Below are 18,787 nucleotides of genomic sequence, written 5' to 3'. Positions count from 1 at the left end.
TACCGTGCTCTTTTAATTTTTTAATCATGAAAAAGGAAGGGCTGGAAATGAAAAGGCGTGATCTTAATGACTTGTTTTCTAGGATACTTCCTGAGAGTCAATCCATGGATAAATGATTCTGCCTCTGAAGAGAAGGCCCTGGGGATAACAGGATGGTGCTGCAGTTTCTGGCTTAAGTAAAAGCCCTGTCTCTGTGGGCCAGAACTTGGTTCACATCCTCAGTAGAAATTTCAATGGAAAACAGAGGACTTGCTACTACTAAGCACTGCCTTAAGACTGAACAGAGGCTCTCTAGAGCCACAGAGCAGACTCCACTGAACAATTAGGTTTCTAAGATCTTTTCTGTATGTAGAGGTGTAGGATAGCTCTCCTGAAGGTTGAAAAATCAAAATTAGAGCCCATTTCAAGAAACTGATGGTAATCACTTTTACCACTTAAGCTTCATCTTCCCAGTTCCAGCTTAAGCACCTATTATTACCCCACAAGTCATCTGTGATGAATGAAGAAGCACTGCACAAGCATGCAGAGATGGCATGAGGAAAACCAGAAGTCAGAGTTGAAACTGAGATGCTGGACATCAGAGGGCAAGAAGGAAGGCTCTCTGCATACACAGCAGTAGCAAAAAAGTAAGGGTAAGGCAGACTGCAGACCTGCTCCTGAACGTAGGGGTAACAAATACGGTAAAGGCTGAAGTACTGAATTCCTCTTTCCCTCAGACTTTATGGATAAGGTCTGCTGTCAGGCCTCCCCAATCTCTTCTCCCCTCAGTGTAAGCTCAACAAGTTGGGGGAACGGGCTGACAAAAACCTCACACAATTCAAAGGCAAAGCCTTGAAACTGTGATGGAATACCCCATCATTGGGTATCAGCTCTGAAGAAAAGGATACAAGGATCCTGGTGGACAACAAGCTGGAAGATAGCATTACAAAATGCACACTTCCCAGCAATATGAAGTGAGGATGAAGAAAGGAAAATGACATTTTGATTTTTACATTGCCTACCTTTTCACAGGTGACATCAATGCCTCAGAAGCTTAAGCACCTGTGCAAGCAGTAGAACTTACCAAAGCTATTCAGAACTCCAAAATCAGTAAAGTTTTTGGAGGAAACTAACTCACCACAAAGAAAGGAACTGAAACTTACAATCCTTAAGAGCCCATCCTATATGCAGAGAATTTTATTTCTCTTTGGAGAAAAGTCTTTCTTAATGAGGTTAACACCATGGCAACGACAAAACCCAAACTCTCTAAATCAATGGAAGAAAGCAGAAACAAGGAAGATTTTTGCACAATCTACTGAACAAGAGACTTGCAAGAACAACCACACTTTAGAAGAGTGGTAATTGAAGGTATAAAACTGCTCAATCTTGGGTCATCATACAGATATGACCAGCAAGAGAGACTTATGACTTCAGTGCAGAGCAAGCAATTCTCATACACTTTGTCACAGAATGGTTTGGATTGGAAGGGACCTTAAAGCCTACCTGGGTCCAACCCCCTGCCATTGGCAGGGACACCCTCCACTAGCCCAAGGTTGCCCAAAGCCCCATCCAGCCTGGCCTTGAACACTGCCAGGGAGCCAGGGGCAGCCACAGCTTCTCTGGGCAACCTGTGCCAGGGCCTCACCATCTTCACAGGGAAGAATTTCTTCCTAATATCTAATCTAAATCTACCCTCCTTCAGCTTAAGGCCATTCCCCCTTGTCCTGTCACTACACTCCCTGATAAACAGTCCCTCTCCAGCTTTCCTGTAGGCCCCTTTAGGTACTGGAAAAATCTGTAAGGTCCTCCTGGAGCCTTCTCTTCTCCACGCTGAACAACCCCAACTCTCTCAGCCTGTCTTCATAGCAGAGCTGCTCCAGCCCTCTGATTCTCTTTGTGGCTCTCCTCTGGACTTGCTCCAGCAGGCCCATGTCTGTCTTGTCCTGGGGACCCCAGAGCTGGACACATTACTCCAGGAGGGGTCTCATGAGAGCAGAATAGAGGGGCAGAATCCCCTCCCTTGACCTGCCGGTCACGCTGCTGGTGATGCAGCCCAGGACGTGGTTGGCTTTTTGGGCTGCAAGCGCACACTGCCGGCTCATGTTGAGCTTTTCATACAATCAACACCCCAAAGTCCTTCTCCGCAGGGCTGCTCTCAATCCATTCTCCGCCCAGCCTGTAGATGTGTTTGGGATTGCCCTGACCCACGTGCAGGACCTTGCCCTTGGCCTTGTTGAACTTCATGCAGTTTGCACAGGCCCACCTCTCCAGCCTGTCAAGGTCCCTCTGGATGGCATCCCTTCCTTCCAGCACGATGACCGCACCACACACCTTGGTGTCGTCGGCAAACTTGCTGAGGGTGCACTCGATCCCACTGTCCACGTCACTGACAAAGATGTTAAACGGTGCTGGTCCAATACCGACCACTGAGGAACGCCACTCGTCACTGTTCTCCACTTGGACGTCGAGCTGTTGACTACAATTCTTTGAGTGTGACCATCCAGCCAATTCCTTATCCACCAAGTGGTGCATTCGTCAAATCCATGTCGCTAAACTGGAGAGACAAGGATGTCACATGCTTTGCAGAAGTCCAGATCGATGACGTCTGTCACACTTCCCTTATCTACTAACGCTGTAACCCTGTCATAGAAGGCGGCCACCAAATTTGTCAGGCACCATTTGCCCTTAGTGAAGCCATGTTGGCTGTCACCAATCACCTCCTCATTTTCCATGTGCCTGAGCATAGTTTCCAGGAGGATCTGCTCCATGATCTTGCTGGGCACAGAGGTGAGACTGACCAGCCTGTAGCTCCCTGGGTCTTCCTCGTGTCCCTTTTTAAAAACGGGGGTTATGTTTCCCCTTTTCCAGTCAGTGGGAACTTCACCAGACTGCCACGACTTCTCAAATACGATGGAGAGTGGCTTAGCCACTTCATCCGCCAGTTCCCTCAGGACCCACGGATGCAGCTGATCAGGTCCCATGGACTTGTACACCTTCAGGTTCCTTAGATGGTCTGGAACCTCATCTTCTCCTACAGTGGGTGGTTCTTTGTTCTCCCAGTCCCTGCCTTTGCCTTCTGCGGCTTGGGTGATGTGGCTGGAGCCCCTGCCAGTGAAGACTGAGGCAAAAAAGTCGTGGAGTACCTCAGCCTTCTCCATATCCCGGGTAACCAAATCTCCCATATCGTTCTGGAGGGGGCCCACATTTTCCCTACTCTTCCTTTTATCGCTGACGTACCTAGAGAAGCTTTTCTTGTTGCTCTTGACATCCCTGGCCACATTTAATTCTGTCAGGACTTCAGCTCTCCTAACCTGATCCCTGGCTGCTTGGACAGTTTCTCTGTATTCCTCCCACACTACCTGCCCTTGCTTCCACCCTCTCTCTGTAGGCTTCCTTTTTTTGTTTGACCTTGTCCAGGAGCTCCTTGTTCATCCATGCAAGCCTCGGGGCATTTCTGCCTGACTTCCTCTTTGTTGGGATGTATTGCTCCTGAGCTTGGAGGAGGCGATCCTTGAATTCTAGCCAGCTATCTTGGGCCCCTCCTCCCTCCAGGGCTCTGTCCCATGGAACTCTACCAAGCAGATGCCTGAAGAGGCCAAAGTCTGCTCTCCTGAAGCCCAGGGTAGTGAGCTTGCTGTGCGCCCTCCTCGCTGCCCTGAGGATCTTGAACTCCACCATTTCACGGTCCTTGCAGCCAAGGCTGCCCTTGAGCTTCACCTTCCCCACCAGACCCTCCCAGTTGGTGAGAACAAGGTCCAGCACGGCACCTCTCCTTGTTGGCTCCTCTTTCACTTGGAGAAGGAAGTTATGATCAATGCCTTCCAGGAACCTCCTGGATTGCTTGTGCCCTGCTGTGTTGCCCCTCCAACAGAAATCGGGGTGGCTGAATTCGCCCATGAGGACCAGGGCTTGTGAACGTGAGGCTACTCCTGTCTGTCTACAGAGGGCCTCATCCGCTCGGTCTCCCTGGTCAGGTGGCCTGTAGCAGACCCCTGCTATCGTGTTTCCTGTCCCTGCGCTCCCTTTAATCCTGACCCATAAGCGCTCGGTTGGATTCTCACCCATTCCCAGGTGGAGCTCCATGAACTCCAGCTTGTTATTGACATAGGGGGCAACACCCCTCCTCATCTCCCCTGCCTGTCCTTCCTAAAAAGCCTGTAGCCTTCCACCCCAGCGCTCCAGTCATACGAGCCATCCCACCATGTCTCCGTAATGCCAACGGGATCATAGCCCTGCAGGTGTGCGCATGTCCTTCAGCAAAATGGATATAGTGGAGACAGACGTAGACAGACTGGCAGCAATGGTTAACCATTGAAAAGATACCGTGCAGATGTAGAAAGCTGTCAAGACAGTAGCCAAGCTATGAAGAACACTCCATCATTACTTGTCCCTAGACTTCTAGATGCATTCCCTGCTTTACATGTCTGAATTGTTATCTGGTATATATTGTTTTCCGAGGAGATCTCTGACACTCCCTAGGATGGCTGAAGAACTAGCTAAATTAAAGGCTACAACTTGCCTCCTGTCAAGCACCATGAAGTTTCCCAAAATGCCAGAGGCAGACATGGAACATTAGTGCTCTATTTGGGACAAGAAAGGCTGTGCTCTTGGCTGTTACTGGCAGACAAAAATTGAGAAGATTTGAGGACAAGGAGGGAAACAAATGGACTTGGGCTGATTTCAGCTTAAACTAAACTTATTTTTCACTGTTTATAAAATAGAACCATGACAGTGTCCTTTCAACAACTGCAGCAGAAAGAAATAACATGTAAGTAGCCTGCACAGCTATTTCATTACAAGCTTTATACCAAAGTACTAAGATGTGAAAACATTGCAGAAATAGATAATCAGCATTTAATTTTTACAAGTGCTAATAATCAAAGGAAAAATTTTAGCAACACTAGAAAAAAGGAAAAGAAAGGGTTAACAAAATAACCGCCTTGGTGGAAGTACTATCATGGAGTATATTATAAAAAACAAAAGAGAACGACAGCACCAGCAGTACATGTCAAAACACACAGCTCTCAAGGCACAAATGCACCACACCTGAGCAAGGAAATTCAAATTTTCTAGAGCTTCCATTTTAATTTACTTCATCATACGAAGTAACAACCTTTAACAGTTTAGATGGTCATGAGCTACAGCCAATACAGAGATATGATCACAGATAGATGCACAGATACTGAATATCACATAATCAAGACTATATTGGCATTTGTGGTATCTGGCTGGTAAAAGATTAAAATACCCATCATCACTACTCACACAACTTTTCTTCCTAATTAACTGTCATTATTAACTAGCTTTGTTCAATATATTCATCAATGACCTGGATGAAGGGACAGAGCGTACCCTCAGCAAGTTAGCCGATGATACAAAACTGGGAGGAGCGGCCGACACACCAGAAGGCTGCGCTGTCATTCAGAGAGACCTGGACAGGCTGGAGAGCTGGGCGGAGAGGAACCAAATGAAATTCAACAAAGGCAAGTGTAGGGTCCTGCACCCAGGGAGGAATAACCCCAGCACCAGTACAGGTTAGGGGTTGACCTGCTGGGAAGCAGCGCTGCGGAGAAAGACCTGGGAGTCCTGGTGGACAACAAGCTCTCCATGATCAGTAGTGTGCCCTCATGGCCAAGGTGACCAATGGTGTCCTGTGGTACATTAAGAGGAGTGTGGCCAGCAGGTCAAGGGAGGTTCTCTTCCCCCTCTACTCTGCCCTGGTGAGGCCACATCTGGAGTACTGTGTCCAGTTCTGGGCTCCCCAGTTCAAGACAGACAGGGAACTACTGGAGAGAGTCCAGTGGAGGGCTGCGAGGATGATGAGGGGACTGGAGCATCTCTCAAATGAGGAAAGACTGAGAGAGCTGGGGCTGGTTAGTCTGGAGAAGACTGAGAAGGGATCTGATCAACGCTTATCAATACCTAAAGGGTGGATGTCCAGAGGATGGGGCCAGACTCTTTTCAGCAGTGCCCAGTGACAGGACAAGGGGCAATGGACACAAACCAGAACACAGGAAGTTCTATCTCAACATGAGGAAAAACTTCCCTCTGAGGGTGACCGAGCACTGGGACAGGCTGCCCAGAGACTTTCATGGAGTCTCCTTCTCTGGAGAGATTCAGAACCTGCCTGGATGTGACCCTGTGCAACCTTCTCTAGGTGATCCTGCTTTAGCAGGAGGGTTGGAGTAGATGATCTTCAGCGGTCCCTTCCAACCCCTACCATTCTGTGATTCTGTGATCTAATTTGAAGCCATTTTTAGCCAAATGTTCCAGAAGCTAAACATGACAGACATGCTAGGGAACAAACAGCACATAGAGGCAATCTTGTTTATTTTTAAACCAAGGAATAGCACTTGGGTTGATTATGTAGTCACCAAGACAACATTAATCACAAGCAAGTGATAACGTTCAGTCTGGACAATATATCCAGTTATACATATCAAGCTTTGTTCCTAACAGATAAGCTGAAAAATTTTGTGACATGCCTTTTTACAATATGACTAGTGTTACAAACTTCCTGTCATTATACTAATAAATGCACAGATCTAAACAGCAGCAATTCCTTGCTGAAACAACCATCTTTGAACACAAGGAGGTAATGTTACGTGTCCCACAAGGTTAGCCAAAGGTGCAGTAAGAATCTTTTCTATGCTGAAGGGTCTCCTAGGATCAATAGCATATGAATACACTACAGGCAAACACTAGAGTAATCGGAAGGAATCAGACAAACAACCCACTCCCACTGGCTTCTTCTGTAAGTGCCTATCTTATAAGTAAGGGAAATTCCTGGACCACACGACGCTGGAGCTGCATATACCAGAGGGGCTTAGCTGGATATAAGTGATCTAGCATACTGTGAACAGAAAGGAAAGCTGTGTAGTCCAGCTGCAGGCACCACAGTGCTTACTGAGACAATAAAAGCATGGTCTGAAGTTCAAAGTAGCTGAATCGTGTCTTATTGGGTGGTGTTAATAGAAGGAGTGTCCTCAAATTGCACAGGGATACATCTGCCCTGCTGTGAGATACTGAAGCATTACCTGGGCAGACACTGAAAACAGCTGGGGGAGGGGGCACACAGCAGGGCAGAGGCAAGCATATTACCTGCAGGACTGGCTTCACAACGTGAGAGCAGACTGACTGCTAGAACTGTCTACAATGCCTTGGTAGCTTTCTCTGAGTTTAATGTAACACCCTATTCACTCATGTGCAGTAAGAAAAGCTGCAGGTGCCAGGTTACATACAACAGATTTGTGCCAAAGATCACTTTTTCAGGCCTCTAGCAAGAAGCCCAGTATCCTCATCTGTCTTCTTTCAGAAGTTACTCTTAGTACCGTATTTTAAGATTCAGGAGGTAGGGACACTTCCACACGTGTGAGATTCAGCAATGAACTAGGATCTATTATTTCTAGCTCTAACAGCACTCCTTGACACTGCAGAGGAAAGAAATAAAGCTAATTAAGTTTCTGAATCCCAGCTCTAGAATATTATTGCTGAACTGTTGCACGCATTCAACCAGATGGCATTGGTTAGTCAATTCTTTAAAAAGCAACAGGTAAGTTCAACAGCCAGAATGAACTTATTTCAGGGAAAAGTAGCAGCAGCAACAACAACAAAATCTAGAGTGCCAACACAGCAGACAATTGTTTCAAAGAGGAGACAGAGAACTATCTAAGGAAAAACAGTAATGAATTTGGGAAGAAGAAACAGAACTTAGCTTCCACAAAACCTCTTCAAAGTTAAAAACTCATGTGGAAAGAACAGGTTTTGGGAGAACAGGTGCAGTGTCATGGTTTAACCTGGTAGGCAGCTAAAACAACCACAGAGCTGTTCACTCACTCCCCCTTCCCCTCATGGGATGGGGGAGAGAATTGAAAAGAAAAAAAAAAAAAGGTAAAACTTGTGGGTTGAGATAAAGACAGTTTAATAGGACAGAAAAGGAAGATGATGATGATAACAACAACAACAATAACAGAATATACAAAACAAGTGATGCACAGCACAATTTCTCACCACCTGAAGCCGATGCTCAGCCTGTTCCTGAGCCACACTGCCTCCAGGCCAACCCCCATTATATACTAAGCTTGACGTCATATGGTATGAAATATCTCTTTGGCCCGTTTGGGTCAGCTGTCCTGGCTGCGTCCCCTCCCAACTCCTTGGGCACCCCCTGCCTTCTCATTGGCAGGACAGTGTGAGAAGCTGAAAAGTCCTTGAGTATGTGGCAACAACTAAAACACCAGTGTCTTATCAACACATCCTAAATCCAAAACACAGCACTATACCAGCTGCTAGGAAGAAAATTAACTTTATCACTGTGAAACGAGGACATGCATTACCACACTGCTTAAAAAATGACACACACTTTCATTACTCCTCTCCCTTTTCCTGGAAGCTATCCCCTGCTAGACAAATAGCCTAGTAGTAAATACGCTTGAGATACTATTTCTTTTTAAAAGGTTCATGAAAACAGTATCAGACTTACAGCTTGTCCATTTGCTTCATAAAGTGGGCATTTTTGTTTGATCTTAGCCAATTCCATATTCACTTGTTTGCTGACCACAGCCATGGGATTTCCTCCTGGAAAACATTTTGTATAGTTAACAGAGTACTCCTGCAAAGTTTGTCTGCAATTAAATAATAATTCCACATTTAAAGCTATTTCAGAGACTAAACACAACAAATCTAGTGCAAAGTGCATTCCAGTGAAGTAGTGTAATACTGTCAAAGGTCTACTCTTCACAGCAATTCTTGCAACAAGATTATGAAAAAAACCCCACCACCTACCCACCAACACATAAAGGACAGTATGTAAAAAGGTCTGATTATAAAAGCAGAGTCCTAGGAGGGGGGCAGCAACCTTAGTATAATTGTAGAATAGAGTTTTGAAGTTGGTCTAAATAAGCTCATGTTTCAAGCTCAACAACCTATTAAAAATTTTAGTTCTTCCATGGTTTACTAACAAACCCAGAAAAGATCCCATAACTTCAGTCTTTCACCTTCCCAAACCACAAGCTCAACCCCTTCAGTAGTCTTCCCTCCTCACATCTCTTCCAGATTCAGAAATGTGAAGGATGCCCTTCAAACCATCTCGTTCACTACAGGAATCTCTTTGTCCACATTATATTTTGCCTCCTTCAAGGCAAAGGGTAGGTTATTTTGGAATGGAAACATCTATGATTAATTATTACAGTCTTTCACTAGGCAACCTTAAATCTCTTTATCAGGACTGTGCAACTTCAGTATTATTTGTCTGGAAACAATTTCTGTATGCAATTTAAAAGGACTAATCATAAGACAGACACCAAGATTTGGAAGTCAGTAAAACTCACGTTTTATTATAGGTTTTATAATATTTTATCATTTCACTGCATTACAGAAGGGTATTCCACACTAAACACCTGCCCATCATCTTAGCAGAGTAACCAGTATAAATAACTGATGCCATCCCATAAACCAGCATTAAAAAGGAAGAAATATGACTTCTTTGCCATTATTTTTAAAACTATTTTTCAAATCACTTAGAGAAAGGACTTTTGGGGTTTAAATACTGACTTTAAGAAGGGCTTTCTCTTTAGAATGGCTCTGTTCTTCACTCCCCCTCCTCCTGTTTTTTCCCCCCCCATGTTAAGTGAAAAAACATATTCCATCTCTGTGGGGTCTCTCCCATTTTTAACTTTGCTATTTGTTCGCTCTTATTTACTCTGCTCTTAGCTACTCAACTAATCCACTCACTACATTCCTACTTCTCCATGTTCAATTTTAGCTTATACTTTGGAAAATCCAAGGGAACAACTAAGTGTTACCAAGAAATTCAGTCCATGGACCTGAGCTCAGAGGCCACTGGCAGCTGGCTAAAGCAGCTTTAGAAAGACTTGCTCAGCAACTGCAGAGAACCCAGTGCAGGTACCACCTTAAAGGAACTGGGCAAAGGAGAAACACACAGAAGGGCGGCACACCAAGGAAAGAGCAAAGAATTCCACTAAGCACAAGCAAACTGTAAAAGAATGGATCTACAACAGTCTGATGACATGACAAGCACCTGTGGGACTTCCGTGACCAATGAGAGCTATGGCACTAACAAAAATCCCAGCTCTTAGTGTGGGCTGCCATCTGTTCTGAAGATTCACTGATGAAAAATGCTAACTGCCAAAGACGCTGAACTGGAGCCTCTACTTTTTTAAACAGTTAAAAATACTCAATTATTTTGCCCGTGAAAGATTTGTAACATCTTGTCCCACAATTTTCCTCCTCGCTCCTTTTTACTTTTAAAAACTCACCAAGTCCTGTTACCACCATTGCTCCTAGATCAGCAACATAGTTCCCTTTGCGAAAGGTAGCAACTCTTCCTCCCACTCGGTCCTTTTAAAAGCACAATATATTAAGCCTCCAGTAACATTTGGCAATACATCTTGAACAAACATAATCATTGAAACTTCTACAGAACATGGAATAAATATTTTCTTACCAAAAGGTTCAATAAATAGAATGTACACTTTTCCAAGAACCTCTGCAAATGAACACTTGATCTCAATTAATTTGCCTAAGTTCAGGGGAAAAAAAGATTAAGTTGCATTTAAAATAAGGGGGCAGGGGGGAAGATGCCTAACCTGATTTGGACAAATTTAACTATCTACTTTAGGATCTGTTGTGATTCTAAAACGAATCCTTCATTATCCATGGATACATTACATTACATACTAGATTTCCTCCTCCCACTTCCTACCGCAAAATCCAGTATCTATACAGGAAACAATTCAATTGTGCTTGAGAAAACAAAATGTTAGGGTTAGAAAAACCATTAGCCAATTACTCCTATCTATTCTCCACAGAAAAGCCAGCTATCAATCAAGAAGACAACCACAAATCAACAGCCCATTTTAGAAGCAGGAAAAAAAGTTGTTGATTCTTGACACACACTACTGACTTAAGGATGAGACTTATTTTCCTACCATTTTAAACTTAAAAAAGGAAAAAAGCCACCTTTCCCTATTCTCAGTCCAGCTAGCAGGATGATATGAGAAAGAAATATAAATTACAATTGGGCAAAGATCCCAAACAGCTACCAATTTATATAAAAATGTAGTTTGATTTTTAGTAATTAAAACAGCAATTCAGAAGCATGTAAACTAACAGTCTAACAGTTACAGAAAATGAGTAGACACAAAGAAACTGCAACTTGAATCACTGAAATCATGATGTGAGAAAACACCAGACAGTCTTAAAAAAATGAAAATTACAGACTACTCAAGAAGAGTTGCAGCAGTCTAGAGAAAAATGCACAATATTTTTCAGTCATTATTTTTAAATAGCCTCTTGCCAGATCTACATACTGGTTATAACAAAGATGCATAGAACAAAACCCAGGTTACAGCACAGATCTCTTTCTTCCAGCTTAAAAAAACAATCCAAAAACCAAAACCAAAACAGACAAACAAGCCAAAAAAACCCAAACCCCACAATACATTCAGGTGAGCAAAAGAGTCTTAAAAGATTGTTGCGCTCTCCTTCGCTCTAGTGGTATGGAACCTGTGAAGCACAGAGCCTGCGGCTCTTGCTCCCTAGCAAGAAGAGCAGTAGCTAGCAAAATTAAAAGCCCGAAACATCACTAATAAAAAAAAACAAACAGGCAAATTATTTTCATTTGTGCTAGAATGTCAGAAGTAAATACACAAACAAAATGAAGTCGTGGAGTAAAACATAAGATAAACTCCAATTTAATTTGTCAATGGATTTATTTTAAATTAGTATCAAGCTGTTATTGATTAGATTATATGAAAAAAAATTCAACTTCAAAAAAAGGGGATATTCCAACTCAAGGCTAGATATAAAAGAATACCTTATTCCTGGAAGAACAATCAGCTAGTTCACGCACCACAAAATGTAGCTCTATATAACTTTAAAGCCTCTGTTAAACACATAGTAATAAAGAATTAATGTAGACTTAAAAGGTGCAAGAAAAATATCCTGCCTGATGTTGTATGGCAATTCCAAACAATGATTCTATTCAATGGACAAGTTCTTGAAATACAGACTTACATTCTGCCTTTCAGCGAAAAATCATGAAAGGAAGAAGATTCCAGGCTATTACTGGTGTAAGCATATGACACTAGCACCTGACTATAGAAGTCCACCCCTGAGAAAGCATTAGCCAACTCCCAATGAGAACTGATCACTTGTTTCCCAGTGAGGCAAGTTTAGTACTTAGCAATACATCCCAGCTGCCTGTAACTACACGCAAGCCTACCCAGCTCGGGCATGCTGCTGGGATACTTAGCCTTATGCTAGTACTGACTGTGGTTACTGGTTAAGTGTCTGTATTGAAGTAAATAGCACAGAGATTCATACCCGGGCTTCCAGAACTGTGACATCCATTCCAAAACTCTGCAACTGGCGAGCTGCTGCCAACCCAGAGACTCCAGAACCGATAATGATCACCTTTCCAGTCTTCTTGGCTAAAGAAAGGGAAAAATAAGCTACAGGCTCTATATGTGCATTACTACGTTGCAAGCAGTCATGTTAAAGTTGCATTTAAAAGATACCAAGAACAAAAAGAAGCTTCCTTCTCATCCATAGTTCTGACAGAACAAACTCTTTAATAGAACAAATAGCCACAAAAAGAAAATGGAAGCGATCATGTACCTAATATGGTAACAGTAAAACACTTCACATTTTTTCTTAATGAGACAGGTACAAGAAAAATACACCTGTAGCGCATCTGTGTCAAGGAAGAAAACAGGAGGAAAAATACTTCTGAAGGATAATTGTTTGAAGAAACTGATTCTTAATTACTGTAGGACAAAGTATTATAGTTTTATTTCTTTCTGCCCCAGAAGAACAAAACCTAGAAAGGACAGATAATTTCAGCATTTCTAAAATTCAAGCATTATATAAACATGTAACAGATCTAAGTACAATACTATGTTTCTGTCCTTTGTTATTGAAACAAGGAACAAAGATAACTCATTAAACAGCAACAGTCACTGTATTATCTACAGAAGATTTGCAAACACTTTCCCCTCTCAAAGTGATTTACTTAAATACATGGCTTCTCCATGCCAAAATAAAAAACCCATGAACATGTAGAGCCAGGTGGCTTTACAGGCTTATTTTCTCAGCACCGCAAAGCTTAAAAAAGCACTCAAAAATTTGTCCCCTAACAAATCACAAAACAATAAAACAAAACTCCAATCAGAGACAATTTTCAAGTTTCTTACTTGGAAGGGGTTTCACTCTTTTGTAGATACCAAAATTGATTAGACCATGCCGCTCCAGATAGCTGTGTACTCTGTGAACAAGCACCGTATCACCTAAAAAATTGTAATGTTTTAAAATTATTCTGTATGTTCAGCAGCATGTATGTACTGCAAAACCAGCAATCCAGCAAAGTCACACTGAACATATCCCTTTCTGCACGTCCATCTGCCCTACTGAAGAATCCATGTTCCTGAAGAAGGCTGTGGTTAAAGTTTTCTGGAAACCACAAGCTGTTTTCCATACTATACTGCAGCTTTGAATACCGCCTGAAAAGCGGTACAGGACATTAAATGCTTCTATTTACCTACTGTGGAAGAACATCTTTTCTGAAATTGACTGCACAAATCCGGAAATCTTTACAAAGAACCGTAATGCGATTTGCCAGTATTAAGCCAACCCATTACTGAGGCACTGAATTCTCTCTTTTGTTTTTACAAACACAATAATTCACTATTTTCAATCTTAACAGTGTATCTGTGTTCACTTCAGCATTATTTTCTTCTTTATTTACTACTTCTTTATGGCTCCCCTCCACCCTTTTCCAGTTTGTTGGGACCTTTTTTGAGAAGGGTGGAATGGCCTACAACTGCAAGCAATAACTCCTTGCTCTTACTTCCTTCTTTCATCATGGCCAGTCTGTTCAAGACTTATGCAACTTTTTAATGCCTCTCAGAAGCCTTATGATTAAGAAAATCTCACAGCTGCAAGCCACCATGAAGCTGTAGCAAACCCTAAAAGTTGCATGTGAATTCATTCACAGGAAACTTCTGTAACAACTCATCTTTGAATTCTGCTAGGGATATATTTCTTTACCAGACAAATGAACTGTAACAAACCTGAAACATGAGCATACTGCAATATCCCATTCTGTACGTGAACACTCATGGAGCACAACAAAAGGACCCACCTGAAGTCCTCTTTTTATTCAGAGCAGCTTTTTCCCTAACCAAAACTAAAAAAGAATAGCAACGATACATACGGTATGGTTTTGCAGTGAAAGACTTAACTTACTATTATAAGGTGCTTCTAATTGTTGGATAGTTGCCTCAAATGTCAACTGAATCTTTGGGTTATCCAACCAGAGCTGCAGCTGTATTTAAACAAACAATAAAAGACACTTTTTAAGCAATACAAGAGGTGTTTACCATGTGCATGTTTGTTACCAAATACTGTTAGGAGATGAAAAACTCTTAAGTTAAACTTTGGCAGTGCTATTCAAGCCGCACTGAACTTTGCCTTCCAGTGTTCTTTAAGGTGCAATACAGTCCATTTTAACTTCCTACACCATTTCAAATAAGTGGAAAGGCATCAAGTTAGCAATCTCTTAATCACACATGCAAGAAAATATACACAGCAAGAACAAAAGCTACAAAATGGAAGCACCAGGATGCTTATAAGTGTAGCCTTCCTTCTACCTGCACGGCATGTGGTATGTGTGATATTTTAAGCATACAACATCAGCAGCATCTGACTTTTCAGCATCAAATTTCACATTATTTTTGTAAAATCTGCAGAAGTACTTGTCATCTTATGAAGTTTATTTATCTCAGACCTTTAATCATCTAATCTATCTTCACTGGTATAAGACACTACCATGGACCACACTGGCCACGTATGCACAAGAAAGAACAGCTGGAGGACAGTTACTGTTCAAAAACCAAGCAGGAAGAGCTGCCTGTGAAAATATTAATTATGTCACCACGCTAGAAAAAAAAGCACAAAATAAAATCACAACTGTTTTCCCAACAGAAATCCTACTTCATGGCATGGATGGCAATAGTTAAATAACATTTTACCATTCAATGCTAGATCTAGGTCATACATAGCATCCCCACACCATTTTACATTCCAGAATTAGTCATTTATTCGGGTATTTCTCTACAATTGTACTACTGAACTTCACGGCTCCTCACAGATACCAAATTAAAGTGGAAATCACCTAAGTATAACGAACAGGAAAGATTAAGAAAGAATTTCCATATAATTTGGGAGGCAATTTGAGGCAAATTTCATCTCTAGCATACTACTTTCTTCTACTCGCTTTCCAAGTGATTTTTAACAATGTTCTTTCTGATCATTTCTGAGTGTGGAACTAACCATTTCGTAGTACTACATACAATAATGCTCAGATTCCATTCTCAGTTGGAAGAGTACAAAGCCCATAATCTATATTTTTAATATAAATCTCTACGTATGTATATATGCAATTACTTTCATTACGCACATTAGTTTACTTTTATTTAAAATTAATTTCATCTGCTATGTCATCACCCAGTTACTTGTAAGAGTCTTCATCCTTTTCAGTTTTTGTAGTCCTCATTTTACTACCTAAAATAACTTAGCATGTGCAGCAAAAGACCATTTCTTTACAAATTCTGATTTTTAGACCCTCCACAAATACACAGAACAGTGCAGGCCTTTAGAGATTTTAAAGGCTTCAAACCACAAATGCCCTGCATTGCCACAATAGATCATTTATCCTACATTCTGCTTTGTAAATTTTCATGATCTGCTTTAGCCAACTGTAATTTAGCATGAGCTTTTACTGTTTTAGGGTTTTTTTCATTGATTGGTTGGTGGGGTTTTTTGTTTTGGGGAGGGGGGAAGATTCATTTAGAAGATCACATGAAGTAGATCTCCATTGTTCACTTTCTCATGAGTCCTTTGAAGAACTCCAATGGACTGTAAAGGATGTCTTCCCTTTATAAAACCTACTGTGAGCCTTCAACAATACATTTTTACTTACCAGGTCATTCATTCAATTCTTGATTCCTCTCATTACCAGGCAAATTGGAAATATCAGGCTTACTAGTCTAACTCTAACCTCCGTGAACTCTGGGTGTGCATGCCCTCTTCAATATTTTCAAATCCCTTGGTACTGTGCAAGCTGTAAGTCCAAGGATGCACACTGCAGTTCACAGCTCTTCCAGGGCTCTGCTGAGCACTGAGTTTGTATTACCATTTGCTTCATCTGCTGTTCCATAACCTCTGCTATCCTGACCAGAGGAGATCCCCTCACAAGTCTAACTCAGAAAGGGATTCCTGCTTAGGAACTTCTAAGTTCCTCCACAGCGAGTAAGGACTGAAGACCAACAATGCAGCTTTTGTAGTGCAGCCCTGCAAATACCCCTTCCAAGCATTCCTTTAAATCCCAGTCATTTATTAGTTTCAGTGGAAGGCTCTTCTGCTTCTAATGTGTTTGCAAAAGGATTACTCTCTATACATTTTGAACAAACTGTTTTTCAAACTTTTTGGCTTGCCTCGGTCTGCTTATACACATCTCGCGACTTCCCAAAAGTTACAACTTAGGTTGATTAGAGGGAGATTTCACAGGAATAGCAAAAGTCACACTCTTAGCACAAAAATGTCCACCATGCATAAATTTCAAATAACTTCTTTAAGTTATTAAGCATTGGGTGGTACTACGGTTAATACACTGTGATGCCCCTTGATCACCTTAAGTCTGAAAAAAATTGAATGGCGAACAAGGTCTTTTCTCTTTTAAATATGGTAACAAAGCAATTTTCAAAATATTTCTTGCTTTCCTACTGTTAATTTTTCTACCATGACTTAAGTTTTCTAAAGCACTCTTTACTAAGTACAGGAAAAAGCCCTGAACCCTGTTTGTGTGCTGAGGAACCTAAAGCATTGTCACAATTTAAAAGCATCATCTGCAAAACACAATAGTACAGCTTAAGTTTTACTAAGGTTTATACTTCAGACATGCTTGCCTGAACTCAAGTGAATGAACTCCCCAATGAATTATTTTAATATTGCCCCTTCTTACTATATTTTGAATTGCATGGAAGTTTTGAATTGGGCATAAATGTTACAAACATTCAGAAGCGGTTTCATTTCTTCAACATTACAATTTCTTTCGTGAAATCAAAGCTGCCAAAGTAACTATTCTTTTCTGAGAATAAGCCACATGACTGGCTTGATGTCTCAGTATTACAGCAACTGAATACTAAGCAAAGCAAAAAACCAACAGCTCCGAGATTTGCCTTATTCTAAGCAACAATGTATTTGATTGAATATTATTTTAAGTATTCTATAGAGACTTCTTTAAGATCAAGTAATAGAACATTTGCACCAGCTTTCTGTTTGTTTACTTTTTAAAAGCTGTATTAGTTGAATCATGTTGTTTTGATGGTTGTTATGACCGTGTTTTGGATACTGTAAATATGCTACAGAATCTTTATGCTGCCTCACAGCATTGCCTCAATCAAGAACTGGAGAACACCTTCCTTAGCAACTTAAAGCATGATTGGATGTTCAGAAATGAAACCTCACCACCTCAAAAACAAAAAATCTGCCAACTGTTAGACATGGTAACTGCCAAAAAGTCTTTACAAGGTACACAAATGTCCTACTCTTTTTTTTCATCAATACTTTTACAATAAACTTACGGTGCGGTTCCTGATGTATAGAAACACCTTCTGAGTCTGCTGTGGCCCACTGATTATATCAGGGAAGCAGGCAGCTTCTTGAGATGTCATACGGTCATGTGGAAGTCTACTCTGGAAAGCTGCACCCTCCACACCTACAATAAAAAGACAAGTTGTCTACAGGCACTGCAAAAGGAACTGCTAAACAAGTATTTTTACACTACCCTTCCTAGCCAGTGCATCCAGCCATGAGGTGATGTGGTGGCCATTTTCATGTCATGCTTTCATTTAGTCCTTTTATTTACTTCTGCAGGACATGCACGTTCCCAAGTCAACAGTTCTTTGAATTACAGATATCGTCTAGGGTTAACAAAAAAAGCTATACTAGAGGGAAAAACTAAAACCCAAAACACTCACAAAACAAACAAAAAACCCCCAAACAATGATAAAAATAAGGGGGCAGGGGCACATATCAATATAATATATATTATATATAACACATATATAATATCAATAAAACATAACTGCTTTAGATGCTGTCCTTCATTTGTGTAGTTTCTAGTTTCTATCAGAATATGAAAAACATTTTGGAATACGTTCAAAGCGAAAGATCTGTAAGATACAAGCACAATGCCTACAGTCTTCCTCTCACCTGCTTTTAGAAGTTTCATTTGCATTGAACTCCTCAAGCTAGAGGAACTCATCTTAACCTGTCCTTTTGCATATTTTATATATTCACAACAGGCAGTGCAATGAAATACAATCCTACTTATGCTTTTCCTGTGTTCCCTCCCCAGGTGCTGCCTATACTCAACAACTGCAGGTTTCTGACTTCTCCTTTTAAATGCTCCACATATAAAAGACTAATGTTGAACATATACAGTAGACATTTTCTCTACGGAAAGATTTCATTCATAAAGGCACCTGTACTTCTATCAATTCAAACACTGGTAATACAGTTATATACCCTACATTCCTCAATCTCATCTGAATGCTATACTATATATAAAGTAACAAACTAAGACACAGCTGCACAAAGTGCACAAGTAGAGTGCAGAAAGCAAATCTGGAGGCCACAGCGAGCAAAATGAAATACTAAGATGTGATATACAGCAAGAACAATATAAATCTCCTATGTGCTAGGAAATTACTTAAGATCAGGACAG

At 41.4% G+C, this 18,787-nt stretch overlaps 1 protein-coding gene across 3 annotated transcripts in view; it reads right to left on the bottom strand.

The window, feature by feature from the left end:
- The window catches only part of KDM1A (lysine demethylase 1A), a 53,059-nt gene that overhangs the window by 22,758 nt on the left and 11,514 nt on the right, over window positions 1-18,787 (bottom strand). For 2 of the 3 annotated variants that reach the window (XM_075774232.1, XM_075774233.1), the window contains 6 exons: window positions 17,643-17,776; window positions 14,245-14,323; window positions 13,194-13,286; window positions 12,325-12,431; window positions 10,257-10,338; window positions 8,462-8,556 (listed from right to left, as the gene is read on the bottom strand). In XM_075774232.1, the coding sequence (XP_075630347.1) occupies window positions 8,462-8,556; window positions 10,257-10,338; window positions 12,325-12,431; window positions 13,194-13,286; window positions 14,245-14,323; window positions 17,643-17,776 (590 nt within the window). The remainder of the gene's footprint in view (window positions 1-8,461; window positions 8,557-10,256; window positions 10,339-12,324; window positions 12,432-13,193; window positions 13,287-14,244; window positions 14,324-17,642; window positions 17,777-18,787) is intronic. The other variant, XM_075774234.1, reaches the window with a different exon arrangement.

The sequence above is a fragment of the Balearica regulorum genome, chromosome 22, assembly GCF_011004875.1.
Source record: "Balearica regulorum gibbericeps isolate bBalReg1 chromosome 22, bBalReg1.pri, whole genome shotgun sequence".
Lineage (NCBI taxonomy): Eukaryota > Metazoa > Chordata > Aves > Gruiformes > Gruidae > Balearica > Balearica regulorum.
Note: the sequence above shows the minus strand (reverse complement) of the source record. Positions and strands in the feature narration are given on the sequence as shown.